This window comes from Seriola dumerili, unplaced genomic scaffold, assembly GCF_002260705.1.
Source record: "Seriola dumerili isolate Sdu_G_001 unplaced genomic scaffold, Sdu_1.0 BDQW01000202.1, whole genome shotgun sequence".
NCBI lineage: Eukaryota > Metazoa > Chordata > Actinopteri > Carangiformes > Carangidae > Seriola > Seriola dumerili.
Window position 1 is genome coordinate 885795 of NW_019174457.1, and position 25860 is coordinate 911654.

Consider the following 25860-nt stretch of genomic DNA (forward strand, 5'->3'; position numbering starts at 1 on the left):
TATGAGACGACTTCAAGTATGCCCGAAACATCTTGCTGTTGTCTGTTGTATATGACGGTGCGAGCGCACGGGGAAGCGTGGAGCGCTCTTCACTGCAACAGACAAAATAATCCATTGAGCAGAAAACACTTCACAGGCCCTTTGTGAACGGACCTGTGAAGCCAAAGACTCCGAGAGAAAGTGCAGAACCAGCTACTGAATGAGAGAGTGAGACAGGTCCATTTCATTATTGAAGGGTTGAATGAAAAAGCTCCACTGTTTGCTCCAGGAACTGACATCACATCCTACACCCCGTGCTCGCTGAGGCACAACTGTCTCGACACGCCGAGAGCAAGATAAAAACAGACATGAAATTTCTAAACCTTACAATCGTGAACCAGCAGCACCAGGAGAACAGAAGGACTTTCCCGTAGGCAAAAGAAAGATAATACCACACAGGTGGAAACATGCACCAGACGGGTGAAGAACCTGTCAGACAGGAAACTTACCCAAACAGAGAAAGAAGCCGTAGCCAAATGATTAAGTTTGCCCATCACACCGAGGTATTTACCAATAGGTGACCTCATCACGGCAGCAGAATCAACCATAAGAAAAAACAACATCAGGAAAACAGAAGCAGAACACCTCTAGGTTGAAAGTATCGGCGGTCCTTTCCAATGCGAAGGCACCAGCCCTTTCAACCCCAGGGTCCAACCATCAGTGACACTAATACATATGAAGCACTGAGGCGAGACCCCACCAGCGGCTACAAGAAAAAGGGCAATAAGATATTTCGCAAAAGTCTCTCTCCTCATCCTGGAGAAGCTATGACGTGCATGAATGGGTTCGAATGGTGGCCAACCTCTACATGCAGGAAGTAGAAAGCACGGCCACCCACCACTCAATGGACCATAAGCAAACGTTTATATATTGACTCCTCCACCGCCTGCCAGAAACGTATCCAGACCTTACTTAAATGAATGTGTAGCTCTCTCACAAAAGTTTCCCAGCCTCACCGGGGTCACCTCAGTGCAGCTTCCCTCTCACCGAGCTGCTTCTCTTCTGTGCCGCTGGAAACCTCCTCCTTTTGGGGATTTTGACAGCCAGTTCCCTCGGTGAAAGATTTGGCCTTATTTAACATAACTGTCTCACTGACGCCAACGGGAGGTGGGGGTGGGGTGGGGGATGGGGGGGGGGGGGAACAAATGGACTAAATATCCCATCCATCCTCTCGGGGTGGTGAGGTCTGTGTAGCATGAAACTATCTGTCAATCTCTACGTCTATTTTTATATTTTGGGCATCAGGTCTTGGAAAGGTTTTTTTTTTTATTTGGCTGTAAGTGTCTTCGCCTGGAGGTTGTGAAGAGGAGCGATGGGGAAGAGTGAGATAATTAAGACTAATCAAAAGGCATAATCATCATCAGGAAGGCCCCTCCTCAAACGCACAGTAAACCAACACACCCAGCGCTGCCACAATTTCCTGGCTGTTTACCAACATTTTTATTCCTGCAAGCCGTTTTTTTAATCTCAGAGTGCTTCATTTACCTGTATGCAGTTCGCAATCTGCGCTTGATTGGTGTTTGAAGCTACAGCTGCAAACGACAGCTGTGCTCCTCCCCCGCCTTTTTTTTTTTTTTCCTCCCAGTTTATCTGTATATGGCTGCCTGTTATCTTCAGGCTACGACAATATGAAGCATATCTCCCTCGTGCCTCGGTGATAGATGACAGGGGGAAACATCAGGAGAAATAGGAAGATGGATGGGGTTTGGGGTGGGGTGGGGTGGGGGTGCGCGGTGGGGCCGGGCGGTGTCACTGAGAAGCTGATTCTGGTGTGGGAACCCACGGGGATTGGCGGACGACTTGTTGTCGGTCGCCTCCGTGGATACTGCATCTGCTTCCATCCCATCGGTGTTTTCTGACTATCGGCAGAGATGCAGCACGGCCTGCTGCTGGCTGGTTCGATAAGCCCCAGATGTAATTATGTGCTTCATTCTTTCTCAAGCAGGATTGTCATTACACTCATGATAATAGAGTGTATAATTCACCCTTTTTTCTTTCTGCAGAACTCCCGCAAATGTTGAGTGATATGATTTGCATGTGAGGTTTTTATTTTGGTTTTTGATTATTTGCTTTGTGATTAGCATTTCCTGTAGGAGTTGGCTGCCGGGTATCTGAAACTCATCAAATGAAACCTTAAAGATTCGCTCGTATGAATGTTAGTATTTGAGTTAATTGTGAAAGGACGTGCTTGATTTCCTGTGAGAGTCAGCAAACCTGCGAGCCCGCTTTGCACTTGGCACGTTGGCAGGAAGTCAGCGCAGCGCTTTTATGGCACATTTTTAGTCTGTAGTTGCAACAGGCAAAGGGGACACCTCATCCTGCCAGCAACACCAACTCTTATTTAGCATTTGGCTCCCGAAATCCTGGATGTCCCCGTATAGAAGACATAGAAAAGACAAGTCGGCGCCGTACGTCTTGTCCCTGACGACCTGTCGCCGCTCTGTCAGCGCAAACACTGTGATGTGGCACCGCGGGCCTCCTGTCTCTAACTGATGGCCAAATGATCTGGTCCATTAAGAACCTGACCCCAGGGAAAACTGAGTTTTGTATTCGTCTTCCTAATTACCAGTCATGTAAAATGCACAGCTCTGTCTGAGCTCCCAGGCAGCTTTTTATGAGCTGCGGCGAGACAGGCCGATTGGGAGTGCAACAGTTGGTCGAGCGCTTTGCCTCGTGGCTCTTTAGACTTCAGTCACATCTCTTTAGAGGACTGGCCATGTTCAAAGAAAGTATTGAAATACAAACTTTGGCTTTTGAATTATTGTGCGTATATTATATAATATAATAACTGTGCATATTTTATGTTTTCATTCAAAAAAAAAAAAAAATGAAAAGTGGAGCTGAACTTTTCAAGGAAAGAAGTTCCTCTAGTTTGAGGAGGGTGAAAAATGTCAGTATGTATTTACAGGTTGTCGTAATGTTTGTGAAAGTAGCAGCTGGCAGGGGTCAGTGAACCAGACATTTACATTAAACCTACATGTCTTTTTGAAAGAATTTTGTTTAAAAAAAACTGCCACGTTTTACCTGGAAACGTTTTGACGGCTGCATTGAGCACAGGCTCCTCCCTACTGCAAATAACAGACTGAGTGCTCGTTCCAAAGAGAGACTGTCCTCCTATAAAAAAAAAAACCAAAACAAACGACCCCATCGGTCATTTGTGCAAGTGCCCCGTTATGACCCGTAGTTATGTTTTATTGTTGAGCTGCATCTAACGGTCGGTGTCGGACAACATCAGTCCTTTCAGCAAAATGCCCCAAAACGACATGTTTATGAGTCAGGTGACGCTCTACGGAGGGTCTGGGGTGGATGGATGGGGTCGACAATAGAAGCTCAGCCTTAACTGTGTGTTTATTATTGTAACCGTGACGACGAATGTCCTTTAAACTTACTTCGAGCCCAAAACATGGATCATTCCCTGAGCCGAACTGAGTTGTTTTTGTAGCTAAACCTAACTAAAGCTTTACTAAAGTCAGTAAAGGGCAAATTATCTATATATGGTAAATACTCTGTTTTGATGATCAATTAAATTAATTACCAGGCAAAATGTCAAACGTTCTCTGCTTCTAACTTTTCAAACATGAGGATTTTCTTCTCCTCTGTGTAATTTCATCAGACTTTCTCTATAGACTATATCTTTTTAGACTTTTGTTTAGACACTTTGAAATTTGTCACCTTGAACTCTGGGAAATTGAAAATCAGCAATTCGAGGTAATTTGGTCTCATGCTTTCAAGTATATTCAAACGAGCTGTGTGAATTTTTATTTATTTAACTTGATTAACTTGATTTAACTTGAAAAAAAACACTTACAGCCCTATTACGTAAAGGTAAAGCCACTAGTCAAAATGTACACTGTAGATGGAAACTATATATTATATTAATATAAATGAAACCTCACAGTGATTAGTTTTAGTTTGCTCTCTCTGCTCAAAGACTCGTGTTTTCTATACGAGTCCAAAAATACCAAAGAACAACAAGAACCACAGTGATCAAGTAAATGTGCCTCGGTGTAAAATTCTGTTCCACCCCCGGAAGGTCAAGATATAAAGTTCTGTTTGTTTGCTACTCTGTGTGTGTGTGTGTGTGTGTGTGTGTGTGGAACTGCTGGTGTATGCAAGCCTGGTGGGTGAAATTAGTGGAGAATCAAGCATTTCATCATGCTTACTGGACTTGAATCCATGTGTGAAATCCAGTGAGCCAGGCCAAGCGTGGCTCCATATGCTGCCGCGCCCGATGACTGAACCGGTGTCAATCAGATCACCTTCAGCCGCACCACGGCCGCCCTCAACAGGATGTTTATGTACCACCGTGCTTCACCATCCAGCACCCTTTTGCTTTTTATTTTTTTTATTTTTCATTTGACAGGTCATTGTTGGTGATCTTGTACGTATGTGTGTGTGTGTGTGTGTGTGTGTGTGTTTGTGTGTGTATATCTAAGTGTAGTAATAAATGTTTGTGTGTGTTTGCGTACATGTCTGCTCATGCGTCGCCATGCAATTTATCATTCTTTTCAAGCTTTGGAGCTTCTGGCTTTCAGCTCTGCTCGTCCCATCTTTGATGCTGACTTCACATCACCACGGTCGACCGGCTGCTGATATACTATATAAGAACAGCGGCGGGGGTCAGGGGTGATGTAAGGCTTCTCCCTTTAGTCGCCCCGGCTGGTAAACGGTGTGACACCTGCACAGGACCGCGGGGTTACATAAAAGAGCGGCCGTTTCGTGTCCGAGGCACCCGTGGGTCCTCGGTTTTCCTCTGATCACACATGATCAGAGAAAACCACATTTGTGTGTCTGTCTGTCTGTGTGTGTGTGTGTGTGTGTGTGTGTGTGTGTGTGTGTGTGTGTGTGCGGGATGGAGGCTTCATCTTGAGCAGATGCCACTCTCCCTTGATAAAATTTAGTGCTGCTGTTCATCCTCTTTCCTTCCCCTTCATGACTCACAACCCGTAATCAGATTGAACCACTTGTAAGTGAATTAGCCGACACTCAGAAAAGAAATCAAATTACTCTGGATGAAATGGTTCTTTTATTGTGAGAATTCACAGGAAGTACTTACACACACCTGCGTTTCCATTGTATGTGTCACCGCCCACTTATCAACTAACAAACAATATTAACATTAGCGATGGCTCGGTATATATGCTGGGTTAAATGCCCTAACAGTGAAATTTGATCACTTTGCCACCACAGGAGGAACAGGTTAAAAATTCACTTGCAAAAAAAGAAACTTCCTCCAAAACTGCAGAGAGAAAACACAAAACAGCCCAAACTTCCTTCTGATCTTTGAAGAGAAGTCATTGATCAAGTAGTTTTAAGTCCGACTCTCAGACGGTTTCAGATTCAGTGGCGTCCTCTGTGTCATCCTCAGTTTGCCTTTAGTTTTTGACTTTTTCCGCATAAGGAGGGTTCTCCCTGGAAACATCCACAAATATCTGCTGCAGCACAGGATCCGTCACAATCTCACACCAGGAGAAGTTTTTTTTTATTTATTTTTTTTTATTATTCTCCCTCTGTCGCACTCTTCTCTGAACAGGTTCATTTTCGTCTTTATCTGTTTCTGCCACAGGCGATGTGAAAGAGCTTAACCACCTTCTGTCGGAGCCCGAGCCGGTAGTGCTAACATTAGCATCCACCGCGGGCTCTGCAGGAGGCAGTGCTGCTCCACTGCCACCAAACTTCTCATTGCCCTCTCCCTGTGAGCTTGAGTTGGCAGTACAGATGTTACGGTGTTGTAGTGCCGCTACTAACATTTTTTTTTAAGGACAGTTAAACAAAGGTGCTGAAAAGTATTTGTATATATAAATTTAAATGGATATATTTATGAGACAGTGAGAGTGCAGCTTAAAATGCTATTGAAATGCATTATGGAAAAAGTATGATCCAGTATTTTGTGGGATTGACCTGCACTTTACACTCAAAGTCAGAATGTCTCAGCCTCCGCTGCTTTGATTTTCACCATTAAAGAAAAAACAAAATAATCATATTACACCCAACTTCATGGAAGAAATGACTGGAGTGCTCCTTTAAGAATAGGCTCCAGTGTTTCAGCAGAGCAGAATATAATGTACAGTTTTTAACAGCTGCTGTGTCCTCGTTGAATTAAATTATAACAAAGTTTTGTGAATAGATGATTTTACCATCTCATGTGTTATATATCATTACATAACCGATATTATCTATTGAAAAAAGCCCCGATGAACCAAATACAGGTTCTAATACAGATTCAACACGCTCCGTCATACAGATAAGTGATTGAAATACCATGATGCAATTGGGAAACAGAACAAAAGTGTGACCTCTGCAGTTTCTTTGTGGGCATGTGAATGAGGCTTTTCGGCAAAAAAATCTTGTGATAATTAGATTTTTAGCTCAGTCTTTCATTGTTTGGAAGCTGGAAATACAAAGTGTGGAGAAGAGATTCATTAGCTTTTCAATGACGGACAGACTCAATGTCATATCGTTTTTTTATTAAAGAGCAATAGTACGTCTGTGTTGTGAGTTGTAATTTCTTTTTAATAAAAAAATTTGGCGAATGAGTTTTGCCAGAGGTGATGTTGAAAGCGAGGAATGGTAAAAGAAGCAGACATCACCCACTGCAATCACCTCCATGCATATTATTGTTAAGACTATTCCTGATCAATTGCATCTGTAGTTTGAAGCGTGTGCGAGAGGTTGCTCATCAGTATTCAAACATAATTACACGGTGAGGATATGCCATGTCCATGATATGGGAGAGCTTTGATGACCCTGCTGTAGCCATCCGGAGAAACGTGGTTTTAAATATTTGCATAAGCTTCACGCTGCTGTTTCCCCGGTAACCCGGTATTTTTGGATGAGGATACAGAGAGAGAGAGAGAGAGAGGGGATTTGTGGAAACGGGCAGTCGTGAAGGGTTTCGCTGAGGTAAAGAGGAGGGAGAAGTTTTACTTTAATTGGGTTACGACTTTTTCCTAGAACTGTGAGAACTGTGCCCCCCCTCCCCCCACCACCACATGTGCTTCTCCAGGATGACGCCGCTCCTGTCGAGTTGCAGTAGAATAATGAATCATAACCAGTGTGACGTGCACAACAGCACAGGAAAAAAAAAAAAAAAAGCTTGGCGTGGTTATTCTGCAACAGCTTGGCGCTGGCGCGGCTGCGGATCCGGTGTGTGTGAGCACGGCTTTAGACGGAGCACAAACCTGCCACCTTCAAGTGTAAAGGGAGTTAATCAGCTGGGAAAAAAAACAAACAAAAAACAAAAAAAACCCAGTTGTTGTGTGAAGGGTAAGAATTAATAAAAGGCATTAATATTTATTCTGCCTTGTAGACATTTTTTTTTCTTCCTGTTTGGATGTGTCCACTGGCTGGGAATGTAAAATGAAAATGAAACAGACCAGCACAACACGAATAAATAGTGGTTTGTTTTTTTTTTTTTTGTTGCTGTAAATGTGTAGAGGTTTATGTACTTTAATTAGTAGATGTCCTCTCCTAATTAAAGTGTAGAAAATTACAGAAGCATGGGCAACAAAGCTGTAGTGAATACAGTAAGTGAGGAAAGAAACCCACTGCTTGTCTGTGACAGTTACAGTACATGTGCCAGTTCACTCAAGCTTCAGCTAGATTAGTTATTTTCCATTAAATGTGTGACAGATCGCCATCTTGATCCACTGTAATTACTTGCTTGGGGGTGTGTGTGTGTGTGTGTGTGTGTGTGTGTGCATGTGTGTGTGTGTGTGTGTGGTTAGGGTGGTGTCTGTACAGTTTATTTATTTTACTGAATATGTTAGTTTTCATTAGAAATCATATGGATTTGTTGATAGCGTCTCAAAGGGGAGCTATTATCCTCATTTCAAACTCTGGATTTTTTATTCTGGGACTCCACTGAAGGAGCTTTGCATGATTTACAGTTAAAAAACATTCTTATTTATTTTAACCTGCCTGTTACGCAGTCCCTCAGCGAAGCCTTTGACTGGTAATATTAGCCCGGGCCTCCTCAAGAGACCACTTCATTACACCCGTTACCTACGCTAACGGGTGTCGCTAATGAGCGTCGATGCCGACTGGAGTGGAAAAGGTTTGCTGTCAGCAAACACCAAAGCTAACGTTGCTGGTATTATGTTATTTCGCTGTCGATAAACGACTGCGTATAAAACCTGCACTGCCGGTTATTTGTATACAAAGGGAATTTGTGCATTCGTACCAAAAATAACTTCTTCTCTTCATGGCGACAGGATAAAACGAACCAAACTCTTCCCGGCCTCCGCTCTCATCGGCTGTGTTTGAGGGGCGTGCCAAACTAGCCATGATGTGAATGTGTTACACAGTGACGTAGATGAGTTACGGAAGAAAATCCTGGAGCACAAACATGGTGGACTTTGTATCTTAGCAGAACTTTAACATGCACAACAAAAGGAAATAATATGGGCACTTTAATGTAATAACCACAGCCAGCACTTCCAGTTGGAACATTTTTGTTTACACCGCTAACTTTCAAGTACAAACTCATGCTTCTATGAATATGAGTCAATAATTAGTTCCAGAAACAGTCGTGTGGTTCATTAGGATTGTTTTTTAAGGGATAATGTGTCTCATGTCTTCCACTAATCGGTGAATATTTAGCTATAATATCATATTTATGTGATAAAGTTTCTATGTATAGCACTTCAAATCAGCAATTTACAAAATGTGTCACTAAAACCAAACATAAACGTGTGGCCAGGAGACCAGCAAGATTTTACCTTGTAGATCTGTGATCAGGAATTATTCCCCACAGGGACTTTCTCCTGTCAGATAGTCAAATTAAATTTAGACGTCCTGTCACATGTGAAACGAACGAACGAACATGAGCTAAAATGTTTCATGTCTGAAAAGAGTGAAAGAGCAGCAGATTGCAACCAAAAAAAAAAAAAAAAAATCAGACACTCAGATATGAAATATTTTAGTTTAAAACCAAATGTGACCACAGGTGGTAAGATTAGCACTTTGCTAATTTCCACTTCTTTGGAGTTAATGTGTCATTTTGTCAAACGACAACTGACGACATGTTGTAACCCTCATCGTTGACCTGCCTCTGAAGTAACATTTTGAATATCAGACCCTCATTCCTGATTTTAATCAAAGCCCAGGATCCACTAAAGAGTTTCTGAGGCTGAAAGGACAATTAGTAACATCAGTGCTGCCTCAGGTCACCCCCCCGCTCATTTCTCACTGACTATCAGATCACCTGTCTGATGCAGCTAAGTGCAGCTGCTGGAGGGGATTTTATGTCATATGGCTCTTGTCACATTTTTTGGGCCAATATTTTTACTACCCTCCGCCCTCCCTATAATAACTCGAGCTCGACATCCCATAACCCCCTTCGTCACAGAGCCCCTCACGGTTGGGCAGGTTGCTCACCCACTCTTTAAAATGTCTCTTGTCCTAATTGCCACATCAGAGGCAAACCCTAACTGTGAGGGGGTGCAGAGCGTGACATTATAAACGCTGTGGGCAGAAATGTCAGGACCATCATTAAACGGACCGGCTCGGGGCTGTTGCAGATAGGCTTTTGGTTTCGGGGTGGTTTTTGGAACTGGTGAAGTGATTATACCATGCTATGCAAACTTCTGTGCTTCACTAGGTCCTCTCCCTTAAAAAAACAAAAAAACAAAAAACAAAAAAACTTCCTTTTCCCTGTCAGCAGTGTCAGCTATTTTGGTCTACATGCAGCCTGGTTGTTACTGAGCAGTTTTAGATGCTCTAACCTCCATCAGCTGTCAGATCAACACAGAGTTGTTCACAGCGCCCCTCCGCTCCCCATCATCCGACGATTATTGCGAAGTCATTACACCGTGGGACCGATAGAGAACATATTTGCTCTTATCAGCCCTCCCTCCCTCTTCTCTCGTGAATCATCAATTGCCGACAAGCACAGCAGAAACATGATAATGTCAAGCTGTCTCAAGGACACAAATACCATGAAAGAGCCTCTTTGAGGCAAAAACACAGGCAGACAGGAGGATCTAAAAGACATCACATCGATAAGCTGTGTATAAAAGGCAGTAGAGTCATCTCATTTGCTCATTTGTTGTTGCGAGTTGTTGCATCAAGTTTGAACCTTTTAAGAGGCAATCAGAAGAAGACAACAAGTGATGAGCAGGAGCACAGGGGAAAAATGCTGGACTACTTTTTCTCTCTTTTATCTGCTCAGTGCTTGATTCTTATTTCACCACCTCGGCTCGATATAAAGCTATCTTCAGGATGCTGTTTAATTCTGACTGTGGAAGTGGGAACTGCGGGGTGCCTTTCTGATTGGCTCAGTAATTGACAGCCAGGTGTACATACGAGAGCCGGTCCCAGCAGTACTCCAAATGGACACGCTGCATCCGAATGCCCTCGAGGCGTCTCTCACTTTTCTGACTAAATAGCTCTCCTGGCTGACGGCTCACTTTCCCGCCGCCAGGCAGATGCAACCTAAGCAGGGGTCAAGTCTCATTTTAAGGACAATTAGGCACACAGACTTCCATTCCATCACATCATCAAAGTACATTGTGACCCTCTGTCTACCTGCCATTCAACCACCTGTCCCAGTTAAAAACCTCCTGCAAAATAAAAACACCATGGATCCATGGATGGATAATGAAAAATAAAAAAGAAAACAGAGAATGTGTGTAGTGAGTGGAACATGTTATTCACCACATTTTTTTCAAATTAAGATTGGAAAAATAAATGTTTTTTGAAAGAGACAGAGAAATTGATGTCGTAAGTGTATCTGCCATAAACGGGGGCTTTACGCCATTTCCAATTTGGCCGTCTGCAGGAAGATAATGATGTTTCACACCAGCGCCTTTTACTGTGGCTTTTGCTGAGACTGTGGAAATAACATGGCAAAATTCTATTTTTCGTGTTGGCAATTACATACCATTGGCTGTGTGTAAGTTTTCCCACTCCTCAATTGTCAGAAAGAAAAGACGATGAGGAAGAGTGCAAAGTCATTTTATTTTGAAGTACTTGTTGTTTTGTTTTTGTTGTCTGCCTGTATTTAAAGGTCCCATATTGTATAACGGTAGATGTCCATGTGTGATTATAGATCAGGTCTAGGTTCTATATTAATACTGTGAAAGTATCAAAGCCTCAGTCCACAGAGAAATGCACCGAATTTTAACCTTAAAATGGGCCGTCAGGACTTCCTGTAACTTTGTGATGTCACAACAAAACAGTCATCACCCTCAGCCATGCCCCAAGCCCCACCCACCTGGATCCACCATCCAACCTTTGCGGGATTTGGTTTCTCTGAGTGTTTTACCTAAAATCTGCTATATTTTTATTTGATCACTCACAGTCAGAACAAACAGCCAATCAGAAAAGAGTGTCTCACAGAGTCCTCTCTTCTGATTGGCTCACTGACCTGTTGTTACTAGAGCTCCAGAGAGAAGCCCGAGAGAGGAGATGTAAAACTACACTGAGATGGTTTTTGTTACTTAAAACCACAAATATATCTTCTTACGGATCAACACTTTAAAAACACAGTGTAAAATATTGGACCTTTAAAGCTACATAAACAGGCTGTAATCATCTGTCTAATAAGGTCACAGTGAATGACATCATTGTGTCTAGGAAAAAATCTAACATAAACATAAGGTACAAACTGGCCCAGAAACACAGTGAGTTTGACAACACAAAAATAGACTCACTGCCATAGTTGCTGCTAGCTTAGCTTACCCCAATGAGGCTCCACCCCCAGCCCACCAAGACATCACCACCAACCTAGATCACTGTTACAAATAGTAAAATCTGGACCTGGTCTGACCAAGACGGGTCTGTGGCCAGTTCCAGATGAACCAATGTGTCTGTGTGCTCTTTGCACTAGTTTTTACGTGGCCTGGAAAAAGGTGATGTCATGTACTCCTGTGCACCAATCAGAATTTGTTGGCAGTCCACTTCCACACACTCCTGAAGAAGCAGATTAGCCGTGTTTTTGAGTGTTAATTTCTATTCAGTCATTAACATTTTAGAGTATTTATGTTGCACCATGTGACACTCTGTATCCCAAACTCTCTCTTTTTCTTCCTTGTGGGGTGGTAATGCATATTAACAGCGGGCGACGGTCATGTGCTGTTAGGAGACTGCACGTTGTTGCAGACTGTTTAGGTTTCAAAACAATTAAAAAAGGGTTTTGCAAGTGTTTAATTAAGTAGGGAACTTTGATTGTATTGTTTGGCCTTGAGGATACACATAATGGATTTTGGTGCTCAACCCTGAATATATTTAACCATGAATGAGTGTTTACAATGAAACCTGCAGAAAGTATATTTTGTATTTCATTATCATTAACAAAAGCCAATTAAGACCTTTTTTTTTCATTAAAATTATTTGTAAGTTTGACTTGCATTTGTAGCTCAAACTGTGCTTCAGCTATCAATTACTAAAAATAAGTGGAAAAGTAATGATAAGAGCAAAGAGACTCTAAACTGCTGTAGAGAGTATTCCTGTCCCTGAACTGGACACTGTTTAGGTCCTTTCAGTCTTTGTGCTAAGCTAAGCTAAACTGTCAAGGAACTGCCTCTGTATTGGATATACAGTGATTAAATCAGTATTGATTTTTCTCATGTAATACTCAGTAAGAGAGTCTGTAAGTGAATTTCTAAAAATGGTTTCTTTAAGAAACACCGTGGCAAGTCGTTTCCTCTGTGCCAACAAAGAGTGGTTACTAAACCATGCCGTCCTGTGCAATTTTGAGAGCCCCCCCCCACCCCCCCACCTGCCACTTATATGCTTTATCTTAGTATTCCTGTCAGGAGACATGTGGCCATGCCATAATCTCCTCAGCAAGATGTGTCAGGATCTTTATCTCAGTGCCAAGTTTCAAAAAGCTTCCCTCTTCTTTCTCCGTTTTTTTGTTCGCCCGTCACGTGCAGGGGCGACGATACCGCCTGTGACATTAAGTATTCACCTCTATTGTCAAACAAATGCTGCGTTTGCGTGTAAGGAAGTGATGGATAGTCTTCTTAGGCTTTGTTGTGACACAGCACAACAAAAAAAATAAAAAAATAAAATGGGACTGATGGCTTTCAAGGTAAAATCCAGCCTAATACTGAGTCTGCCATGCATATCAGGTCAGTGATGCTTAGCCGCTAAGCAGCCAGAATCGAATAAGTATTCTTTTAAAGATAAAACAAAGGGCAGTGAACCAGCCACTGGCAGTTTTGGGAGCTAATCAACATATTCATATTAATAGAGGATCAGCTTCGTGGTTATAAGATTAGTGACAGTGTGAAAGGGAAAGAACATAACAAGCACAAACACATTCAGGGAGTTTACAAATGATTGACGAATATTAAAGTGGCTTATTGTATCACAGCTTGTAGAAGTGTACATCTTACGCACGATACAAGCCGTGTTTGTTCACGGGTCACTTGGTTAAAAAAGGTTGGTATAAAATGGGGCGGGAAAAATAAACCTTGTCAGTACAGAGAGCAAGAGTTAGCATTAGCACAAACACTGTGTCAGCCGCTGCCAGTTACAAGCTAACAAACAAGGTAAACAAATGAAAGATGCTAACTGCGCTAACCGTTCTGATACGTCTGCTAGTCTCTGGTTCTGGTCTCAACGGACTCCTCATCTGAGTCTGGGTCTGACTGAGGCTCAAACATGAGTCTCTCTGACCATCTACTATCGGTTAACCTAGCTTAAAGCAGCGGTGATGCTATTGCTTAACCTAGCTTAGCGCAGCGATGGTGGACGGGGCCAAAGGCCTGATCCAGAAGGAAGAGGAAGTAAAAGTAGATGTGCTTCCAGCTTTCTATGTTGGGAAACCCATGTTCAACAAAATATTAATCATAGCTGAGTATTTTTTCCTAGTTTAAAACATGTCTGGAGAGGAACTTCGGCCGTTATGTCTCTGATAGTAAAAAGAGAGGCCTTCTTTTTTTCTGAGTGTGTCAGGCTGAGAAATCTGTCCTTTTAGAGAGATTTTGGGTTTGCTAAAATAGAATGACTTGGTGTATGCAAGCCCAAACAATCGATGTGTTTACGTGCACCATGGTAACAAAAGAGAGCTTTTAGAGAGAATTTCAATCCCTGCCATCTTTCACACCTCCGCACACTTGGCCAGTTGCTGCGTGAAGTGATTTGTCTGTGTGATTGAAAGTTACAAACATTGTCCGGTGCCGTCCCGCTCAGTTTCCAAAAGTAAGGAGACGATCGGACAAACATTTTGAGCGTAAGCAGATTAACAGAGCTGCGTTATTTATCAAACCCAGCATGTTTGCACACTCAGCTTGAATCTGTTGATTCTGTTATGATTTACATCACAAAATCCTTTGGAAAAAAAAAAAAACAGGCAAAACTAGAAATAGTTTAAAAATAGTTTGAGTATCCTGCTTATGTTTTCCGCTTGAAAACAGCTTATCCCTGTTTGAGAAACCTGGATATTCTACCTGGAGTACTGTGATGGAAACCAGGAAACTGTGGCATTCAAACACCTCATCCAGGTTTCTGAACCATCTCATAGTGACTGAGATGAAACCAGGAGACTGTTATGATCATGTGTACAGGGAGATAAAACCCAGGGTCTTCATGTCTCATGTTAACGCCAGGATACTAATGCACATTCTGAGACCAAGCACACGTTGAGAACAGAAACAACACCTTCTTCCTCTTACAAGTTAAAAGTTGAATTCATATGTAGTCAAACTCACCATTGTTTAGTTCAGTACATTCAGTGGTTTGCTGCTACAGCTTTACTTGGTCTGGTCTGACCACTAAAGGCTTTTTCAAGAGCCTTGGTCAAAAAAGATCAACATCTGGCTTTTGTTGTCAGTGTGAAAAGGTACAATCTGCATTCTCTCCCAGGTCAAATGACTCTGCAGGAGTCGAGTGTTTTTCAGCTACAGCTCCGCTCGACAGTGATGTAAACACAACACCTGGGTGAACACCTGCCGGTGTCACCCGCCCAGCACGGTGCTGTTAAACCAGAAGCAACCGCGGCTACACCTTCCACCGAGTGTGTGCGCTCAATAAATTTTAAAAACACACAATCACCGACCGAAAACGTCTCACACGGAGGCTCTACAACACTTTACAGGAGCACCAACCCAACCTGCGGATGAGACACGAGGAATCCATTTTCCCAATCTGCACGACAGCTAGCAGCTGAGTCTTTGTATCTGTGTGTGTGTGTGTGTGTGTGTGTGTGCGCGCGCTCTGTTACTGCATGTGATGACACTGCTCCCTGCAGTTGTGTATGTCCTCTCGAAAAGAAAGGAAAACTCGTCTGGCAGTGTGTGAAAAGAGTCGATCGCCTTTTTTGTTTGTTTTTCTTTAGCGAAGCTTAAGTATTAATTTTGGTGTAAAACGGGTAGAACAGAACAGTAGCATTCAGCATTATCCCATAACTTTCACCTGTAGCCAAAAGGTAACATAGTCTGGCTTTAAAGGAGACCAGTTGTCATGTCTCCTCCTCCGTGCTTCCCGCTCACTTGTTCACTGAAAGCTACAATTTAATTTCGAACATAAAACACAGTTTCTTGCAGTCTGCGATATCAGTGATGCTGAACGCCTTAATCGGACTGTAACCTCAGTCTGGGCATTCTCACTTTGTTTGTATGCATGTGAAGGTAAAGCATGTGTGCAGTCAGGCTGTTTGTGTTGCTGCCGGCCTGCCTCTAACACAGTCAGCTCATTACAGCTAAGCTTATTTTTAGCACAGTGTGATTGAAATAGCGTCCTGAGGGGGCCGAGAGCAGGGGGGAGAGGATTGAACGGAGAAGGAGGAGGAGGAGGAGGAGGAGGAGGTCGGCGTCGGCCCCTACGGTCTGAAAAGGGAATCGGGATGCACAGCCGCAGTTTGCCATGTGTCGCTGAGACAATCGCTGTCCCTCAAGAGGATCACGGTGAGGCCGTTGGTGCCACACAGGCAGATACAGGATCACACAGCTCCGCCACTCAAAACACACATGACTTTGCATGTTTTCCCTCTCATTATTAGAAATCCACACTATTATGAATGAAGAACATATCCAAATATATAAATACGCCAGAGTGGTTGTTGCTTCATTGTTATGAAGCAATATGTCACCCACTCAAACGGTATGTCTCTTTCACGTGTTGTTAATAGTTTTTGGACAACAGCGGAGTTCTGTGGCAATATCAGGAGACGATATTGTCAGAAGGATAAACTCACTGTTAGCTTTTGTCTTTTCATGAGATTTGTTGATTATAATTTAAAGATGGAATAACACCGGCCTTTATCCTTTAACAAACAGGAGGGAAAACAACAAGGGAAGGAAACACTGTTATAGAGAAAAACACAGACTTTAATGGAACTGGCCACCAACCAGTGTCTCCGCTCAAAGAATCTGAGCGATTTCAGTCAGTCAATTCAAATGAGATTCATATCAGCGTGCTGTTCCTTTCATTCTGTTGCCAGCGCAGCAGGAGTCTGTCTCTTGCCGGCATTGGAAGGCTGCCGCACTTCCTCCACATCCAAAGCAGACTGGTCCCACTGTCTCTGTACGGGGAAGACAAATAATAGAGAAAATAGTTTTCAGGGAGGATATCAGGATCTTAATTCGCAGCCTCTGCATCAAGCATGCTTTATTAAGTATTCCATCACAAGGCCAGTCTTCCTCTTTTGAAAATGAGCATGCTAATGATGTTAAGGTCAGTGTCTTTACGATATCACATTACTTCAGCCATGTTTGTAGAATACATCTGATTAGTACCGTACTATCCCTCGACTGTACTAAGTAATAAGCTACAATACAATAAACTAAGTTCCCATTGTGCAGAGTCATGAATCTTCCAACTTGACTCGACAGTTATGACTTGTCTGGAAACCAATCCTGGTCCAGTAACACAAGTTAGATGTGGAAACCTGAAGCCTCCAATGCACATATACTGAGAACAGGCCTTTCAGTAAAGAAGGAGACATTTTGTGGATTGTTTTTTTTGCAATGAGGGACGAGGAGTAGATGCATTGTGACCATGCGCTTGTGCACGCTTGCTACTGTCACCTGTGTTTCAAAACATGTCTGGAAGAGATATTTACTGTTTGTTATGGAAATTTATTGTGTATTTTTGAGGTATTTGGACATTATTCTCTAACTCACGGTGGTGCTAGAGGTCACCAAAGCTAGTAGGATTCATCCTCTGGTAACCATGAACTGTCTGTACAAAATTCTGTGGCAATCTATCCAGCAGATACTAAGATATTCCACTGGATAAGTGAAAAATACAATGATTTGCTGTTGGTACAAGATGAAAAGTTAGGGGATGAAGTCAGTAGGGTTCATCCTCAGGGGATCTGGAGCATCTGTAAAATTTTTGATGGCAATCCTTCACACAAAAACATAAATATCAGCCTCATGATGGTGCTCGAGGTAAAGTCAGGGGATCACCAAAGTTAGTAGGAGTTATCCTCTGGTAACCATGAATGTTTGTACAAAATTCTGTGACAATCCATCCGATCGTTGTCGATGTATTTCACTGGATAAGTGAAAATATTATGCGTTTTGTTGCCACTACATCAAAAAAGGGAATCACGAAAGTCAATAGGAGTCATCCTCTGGGGATCTGGAGCATCTGTACAAATTTTAATGACAATCCTTTTGGTCGTTGTTGAGACATTTCATGCAGAAACATAATTTAAAAAAAAAAGAAAAGTAGGATTATGACACGAAAATATATCAATGATGTGAAATGAAGCCTGTGCAGTTCAAAATAAGTGAAAATTTAGAATTAAGGTGCTTGGTCTACAATAATGATAATAATCCCCTCTAATGTTTCCATCTCTCTTTGCTCAGTGTGCTGTGCTTCTGTCATTAGGTTGTAATAGGCCAGACGTCTCGCCAGCGGGCTCCGAATCATTCCACTTTGGCCCTGTGCCCCCACATGAGGGGATAAAGAGCAAAAATAATCAAGGAATCAGTGAAGTTTGTTCAGGAAAGGCACAGCCAGTGGCTCCATCAGCAATATGTGGGGAGATGATATATGCCGCATAGGAAGAAAAGCGGGACCTTGGATGCTCCCTTTACCCCACTTCAGCCCATTGCCTGAGTCAGCTAGTGCTCCCTCACCATAAACTGCCACTTTTAATTTCCCCATCCTTCGCCCACTTGGCTGCTTTTTTTCCTGTGCCTCCACGAAATACCTCTGAGTACCTCTGAGTAATTCTGTGTGCCCACTTCCCCCCTGTTGCTGTGGAACAGGGCCAGCGGAGCCCACCTACCGCTCCCACTCAGCCTCCACCCTCTCCTCTCATACAGGACGTGACATGTTGATTCTGAATGATCTGTTTCGGAGCCACCAATCGTACTCTCCCCGACCCCCCCCCCCACCTTCTTCTGTCCCCTCAGGCTCTCTCACCATCACGCTTCCATTTCATTAAACAGCACAATAGCTGCGCTGCGGTGCATTTATTATTTTTTCGTCGTAATGACTTTTGATCCATTGATCTTAAAAACACGAAAGAACAAAACAGTTTTTCTGATGGAATGGCGGGACACAGCAATGCTGACTGTGGCCTCTGACCCCAATCACACTCACTCATCCATACCGATATTCCTTCGATACACTGTCGGTGGATCATTTTGTATTCTTTCTTTCTTTCTTTATCCCCCCCCCCCGGCTGAATCACCCCTTACACGTAGTGCACCGTCAAACCAGCTCGATCTAAATTTATATCCTTCCCTCTCTCTTGTCCCTCTGCAGAGTCTGGAAGCAGTGCTGAACTTCAAGTATTCTGGGGGAGCAGGCAAAGTGGAGGGCTACTATAGGGAACTGTCTCTGGGAGTCCATGTTGATGTGGAGCCGTCGGTGTTCTTCACCAGAGTCAGCACCCTCCCTGCTACCAGGTAACACAAAGATCAATGTCCTTGCTATGAAATGATCTTAGCATTAGTGATTTCTGTTTTTATGTTTCCTCATTAATAATTCATTGAAGTAGATTAAAATATTTAAATCTGGAAAACGCTACATAGACAAATTATCACCATGTAAAATTTGTTGAAATTTTCAAGACTCAAGAAGTAGTTGTAGTTTGGAATCTGTAACCACACCTAAAAGTGCTGTCGGAGGGTGGTGGAGCACACCTGTCACGCCGCTGCAGCCAGGTGAGAAGTTGAAACACGATTTGGAGACGAGCCAAAACAGAGAGTGTGAAAGTATCAAAGCGCTCAGTCCGCAGAGGATTGCACACAGCCTGTATTCAGAAACTGAGCCTTAAAACCAGCCGTCAGGACTTCCTGTAACTTTGTGATGTCACAACTGCCTCCTCTCTTCTGATTCGCTCTCTGAACTGTTGTTACTAGAGCTCCAGAGAGAAGCCTGAGAGAGGAGATGTAAAACTACACCGAGATGGTTTTTGGTTCTTAAAACCACAAATATATCTTCTTATGGATCAACACTTCAAATCAAACACGAGGAAAGTGTAAAAAAATATGAAACCTTTAAGTTACATTTTATTGTGAACATGTAAATTCACACATCTAGCAAGCACTGAGCGACGTCCCATCAGAGTCTTGTTTCTGTCTCACATTAAAAATTTCTCATATTGCTCAAATAGTAAGTGTGGACACGTCTTTTGTTCCTCAAACACATTATTTTACTGCACCGCCCCCCCCCCACAGTACACAACTGGACCCCCTGATTACAGAGCAGGTAGCTAGAAACTGCTATAACACAAAGTGAATTGTGGAACTTGGATAAGCTTGTGGAAGGAGACTTATTTTTCTTTTACAAGGTTTGTTCTTTAGGGGCCCATTTCAGTCACTCAGTCAAACAGCGCTGCCTCATTCATATTTAATCACTCTTGCTCACCAGGTGAACTATTGCTCTGTTTTGGTTTATTTACTTTCCTTCGCACTGGGTTTGTAAAGTAATGTGTTTACTGAATGGAAACAGCGCAGAACTTTGCTCACGTTGTGCTCAGCGCTGCTTCTTTTTTACTGACCATAATCTGATAAGCCTTTAACCCTGCATGCCATTTTTCATGTATTCGTGTTATTAATTTGGTAACATAACCCCGTCATCGTCAGATAAAGTCGCAATACCTCTCTACCCTCGCTGATGTAGCACACAAGCTGAAGGGAAATCTACTTCACAGCCGCTCTCGTCGCAATAATTGGTGATAAATCTCAATGGTACAGCTTCATTTTCTCCTGCACATAACACAAACGCAGCCATTTTTTTATTTTTTTTCTCTCTCTCTTCTGATTTGGCGAGTAGATATCGATCTTCCACTGCAGCAGCACTCTTGGTGTGGCATTACTGCTCTCAAAACCAGACTTAGAAACGGTATTGTCACTCACGGGTCAGATAGTGGCAGATGTGAATGGATATTTAATGGATATTCATTCTTTTTCTCATCCTCTCACATTCTCTCTCTCGTGCACGTTTCCCCGGGTCTCGCTTCACAACTCTCCCAAAAAAAAACTCAAAGCGAGAGGAGAAGGATCGTAGTCGAGTAATGGCCACTTGAGGTGAATCATTAGCTGTAATAATATCTGCAGTTGAAGCCATCCATCTTGGCTCAGTGCTGATAGATATGCCGCACTGACTGCTATACCGTCAGCCCCCCCCCCCCCCACTCCAGCCCCCCCATCCCCTCTCTCCTTTACCTCTGCTGCACTTTCCTGCCTCATCACACTGACGTACAGTCTCTATTGGCTCTCAACCAAATCTCAAAACATTTTAAATCTGTTGAAACTGAAAAGTTTATTTCCTGTCGCTCGATATCACATTTAGTGACTCAGTGGGCTTCACAGGCCCACCCGGTGGTTCGTGACCCTGCCTGATCTCTGTGAGAGCACTAGTAAAAACCTCAGCGCATGAGCAACATGGAAGCCACCTCATAAGAGATCTCCATCCTCCAGACAGTCGAGGTGCATCAGGAACAAAAAGAAAGTCATTTTTGTTTTTTTTAAATGTACAAATGGAAAGTTGCAGGATAGAAGGTGTTTGTATGTTCAGGCAAATTTGGTGCTTGGGATTTTGGGCAAATAAATAAAACTAATTTGACTTTGAAGGCTAATAAATATGCTGTAAAACGCTCAGTATTTATATTTATAGTGTGTCCAATATAACGTATTTTATCATTTTTGAACTGGATTACCAAAATTAAAGTCTCCAAAGTCCTTGAATAGTTTAAACACCCAAACCAAATCTTGGTTTAGGCATTAAAACTACTTGGTTCTAGGTTTAAGAAAAGATCGGGGATTTGAGTTGAAGCACTTCCTTAAGAGATTAGACGACCTTTATCGTCATGGTTACAATAATAAACACACAGTTAAGGTTGGTCATGGTTAAAAGACGCAGACTTTATTCTACATTGCCTAACTTCGTCCTTTGATCCTGTCATAATATCTGCAGCCACCAGGGGTCGCCCAACAGTAAAACGTAACTATGAGTCGTAATAAGCTGTTTGACCTATGGGGTCGTTTCTGTACAGGACGACAATCTCTACTTTTCCTTTAGTGAACGGATATGAAACTATTATCTATATAAGTCAACCAGCGGTGATATATGTGCAAGTATTCGTTTAAAGTATAAAAGCACGCCTCAGGCCACAGCGATGTGTGCGCGTATATCCGACTCATGAGATCTTCTCCACAGGGGCTCACATAGGAGGTGCTGAGATGACTTACACTAAGTGCTCGCTCAGACATTAGGTGCTTTTAAACAATTTAATAACGGCCGTTCATAGATCTAATGTTGATATTCTCGTGCTTTGTACTCACACATTCGTACATCATTTGTTAGAATTTCCTTTGATTTCCCCTCTGGAGGGGAGAGACATTAAAGTCCTCCAACACACTTTTGTTGAGATAAGTACTATTGAATTTCTTGGCTGCGAGTTAAAAGAGAATTTGGAAGTGGTTGTATGAAATTGCTCAATAATACAGCAACTTATCCTTTCGATCTGTTTTTGTGTTTATCTGTCTCGCTTTCCTCCCCTCCCCCCCTCCCTCTCTGCTTATCTGTCCATCCATTTCTCCATCCTCTCTCTCTCTCTCTCTCTCTCTCTAAAAATCCCCCACATGCATTTACTTTTTGAAAGTCTTCTTCCTTGTTCTTTGTAGTGTGTGATTTAGCTGTGCTGTCCTCAGGTCCCAGTACATGCAGCTGCTCACAGCAACAGAGAATATAAAAACACATTTTATCTCCACTTTTGTCTCCCTCATCCTCCTGCTTATCCGTTCTGTTTATTTTCACTGTTTTGCTTCACGTTGTGTTTTCTCTGTCTCTCTCCCCCCCATTCACTTTATCTGTACCTCTTTCATCCCGACTCTTTTTCCTCTACTGGCCACGTGATGTAAGCGTGTGGCAGAGTATGCAAATGAAACTCATGTCACCGTCTTAACTGAAATAGTCACCTCCATTTTCTACTTCATCAAACAGAGGTGGGACTGAGTCGTTGTTCTGAAAGTCACAATGTACACAAATCAGTGTGTGTTTATTATTTGCTGCTTTCCCTTGTATTTCCTTTAATAATTTTAATGTCGTTACAATGATTTTGGGGTTTGGACTGCTGGTGGGACAAAGCAAACATTGCTAAGGTCTCCCTTTGGACTTCTTTTTATTTCCTACACTTCTACTCGCTGCACAACCACATACAGAAATGTGCTGCAAATACTCAACAACATAACAGAAGTGTTTCCAGGGGGACAGAAGAAAAAGCGAAGAACCCGGCTGGGGCGCACTTGCATAGATGTCTTACAATGCACCCATGTGCACTTGTTCAATGCTTTTTAATTTCAAAAGTCATAAAGCATTGAACAACGAGTGTGTCCCAGCCTGATTCATCACTTTTTAGTGTCCCCCGGAAACACTTCTGTCGTCGTCTGTGCTACTTGCAGCGCGTTTGTGAATGTGTTGGGAAATTGACGAAGATGTTTTCTGAATTTGTTTGTGTTTTGTCTGTTTGCATGTGTTGTGTTGAGCGCTCAGGGCCACCGTCCAATCCAAAGACTCAGTCGATTAATGGAGGAAATAATCAGCAGCTGAATCCATGGTGACATTAATCATTAGCCGTAGCCATTTATTCAAAATGAGCTCAAATAACTACAAAAGCTTAATCCTGCTTTTACATTAATGCATAAGTAAAAATAAAAGTATGATGTAACAGTCACATGGTACATTTTTCTATAGTTTATTGAATTTATAAAACAAAACACAAACTGGATCGCAGTCTGGCCGGAACCGCAGATAGCAGCACGTGGACGTCTATATTAGCAGTCGATTTGGCGTCTTGTCTCAGGTGAATACCAAAGTGTGAGTCGGGGGAGAGAATCCGCAACGCTTGTCGTGTTCGTAGTTTTTAAATAACATTCTTTTAAATCTTCGAGCTCATGAGTCATTGGTGTGAAAGTCCCAGTTGCAAGTCTTTTTTAGGTTTTGCCAAGTTGAGTCTGAAGTCATCACATTTATGACTCCAGTCTGATGACATGAGAATTTTTAAATTTATACATTTAGCCAGAAACTAGAAGAAGAAAACTAGCAGGTAGACATTTTTTTAAGACCTTTTTTTTTTTTTTTTGACACTGGCTCCTCTCATTCCCTTTAAGAGCACTGCTCTCCCACCAGTGACGTACTTCTGGTTTGGTAATGGAGTGGAGACGTACAGAGAAGCTTCTCCCAAGAGGAAGCTTATATTCCCGTCAGGAGGAGGCAGATACACGGTGCATATGGGCTCTTTTTAATTAAGCCTTCGACTGGTTGCATAAACTGATCGCTCTCATTATGATTCACACGTTGTTTTATTATTAGGGCACTGTAAAAATTTCCTCAGTTGCGCAAGCAGCAGTTATTCTACTGGACGATCATGTGGATCATTATGTTTCAGGTTGACATCTGCTGCAGCTGCAAATGTTTTTCTGGTAACTCTGTTTCTGACTGACAATATTGATTAATGCGGGGGCAGGTGGTTCTCAGTAAAGCTTTTATTTTAATTTAAAGATTTAATTGTTTCATGTCTTCAAGGATGTGACAGTTTCCAACATACCTGCTTTTTCCCTGCAGGAAGTGCGCTGCTGTGCAGATTACCAAAATACAAGCAGCCATGGTGATGTTCTGAACGGCACAGAAATCTGTATTGTCATTTATCAATAGGCTGGTGGTGGTTATGTAAGATTTAATCAAGGTAGCCAGTGGCTCTGATGTGTATAATCAGGCGTTGACAATGCCCATCACTCCAATTAGTGACTGTAGATGGAACACATAGCTTCCACCTTCAGATGGCTGTATTGGATGTTAATCAGCTGAAGGGGGAGGCCTTCATACATGCCAGCTGCTGTTCAAGAGAGCTGCAGGTAGAATCCGATATTAATCTCTCCTTGTCTGTGCGGTTCGACACGTCTGCTGGTTGAAGAATGCGCGATGAAACCGAAACAGTCGAGCAAAACATGAACAAAAAGGATTTTTCTGTGAAGGTTTTTCGTGTGTGGCTTTGAGTGCACCGTCGGCGTAAAATGCGGTTCACCTTTGCACGAAAATTGCAGTGCACTGCTGGATCTCGTCAGTGACACTTCCCCTTACTGTGCCTCTCCCCCTACAACTGCAAAGCGTGGCAGGTCAATAAAGTATCCAACAGGTGCAGGCAAATAAAAAGTCACTGCACCTCAGGAAAAAACCCAGTTTCAGAAAGATGGAGCTGCCTCCTTCACTCTGTTGCACTGCGATACTTCTTTCTATCTCAGTCTCGCTCTTCCTCCTCTTTACTCTTTGTACCCCACTGCCACTCTGCCTGTCTCTCCTTTTCTCTGTAACTCTCTTTGAGCCAGTTTACTGGAGCACAGTCAGACAAGAAAGTGACACAGTGAAAGTCATTATTGCGTCTTCATGAAATAGGTGGTGCTGAAAGCTTGGGTGGTTAGCTTGGTGAGCTGCTCTGCCTTGTCGAGCTGACAGCTAACATGCTAGCAAGCCGGTAACGTGTGCCAGCCGGCTGTAATAGCTGCCAAGCTTGGTAACTGGAAGCCAGCAGGCTCGGTTTTTAATTGGACAGTAGATTAACACAAGTTATTCAGTTTCTGGCTGACCCCAACAACGGGACCAGTGTTACTGACTGACTGAGTGATAGACTTGATTGATGAAGTTACACCATCGGTCGGATGAGTGTTGGACTTTTTCCACTGGCCGTTGCTCTGTCAAAATGATTTGGCGTGAACAGTTGCTATAACGACATCACGGGGGCGTTTACAGCGCATCCACAACAGTTTTCAACGACTATATTCTTCAGAGAAACCTCCGATCGGGACCGGGGTCTTTATTTATCTCTGCTGTGTTTGCTGCAATATTTCAGTACGAAGCCTCATTTTGATCCACTATTATTTGCCCTGTTAAATTTACTGCATTACGTGTTGAAACAAAATCAACACTTCCTGTAACATTTTCAAATTAAAACTCTTTGTCCCTGTATTCCTGTATCTCTGCTTCTCCTTCTCTTTCTCATTTCTCCGGACTCTCACTATCCTGTCGTCTCTGCCCTCTCATTACCTCTTCACCTGGCTCCTTTGAACTCTACTCTTTACTTCTACTGCTCAGCTTCTGCCCCCAGTTTGAATGTACAGTGCAGTAATACAAAATATTAGATACATCTTATCGTGTAATGCAGCGGTACAGTCCACTGTCCTTTCTCTGTTTCTCCGTTCCTCTGTCCTTTCCTTTTCATCTCAGTCTGTTTCTTCTCTCCTGCTTCTCTTCTATTGTGTCTCTCATTGCTTCTTTCATTATTTAACTCTATATCTCTCTTTGCCTCTCCCTTACCACCTCTGTTGCTCCCTTTGCCTCAGGATATATTTTTATACTTTTGCTTACGGCATCCCTTTCCTGCTATATACCAGACCTTGCTTATTCTGTCTC

The 25860-nt window shown here is 42.7% G+C and overlaps 1 protein-coding gene across 3 annotated transcripts in view; it reads left to right on the forward strand.

The window, feature by feature from the left end:
- The window catches only part of trappc9 (trafficking protein particle complex 9), a 203777-nt gene that overhangs the window by 81106 nt on the left and 96811 nt on the right, over window positions 1-25860 (forward strand). For all 3 annotated transcript variants that reach the window (XM_022753974.1, XM_022753976.1, XM_022753975.1), the window contains one exon: window positions 18712-18854. In XM_022753974.1, the coding sequence (XP_022609695.1) occupies window positions 18712-18854 (143 nt within the window). The remainder of the gene's footprint in view (window positions 1-18711; window positions 18855-25860) is intronic.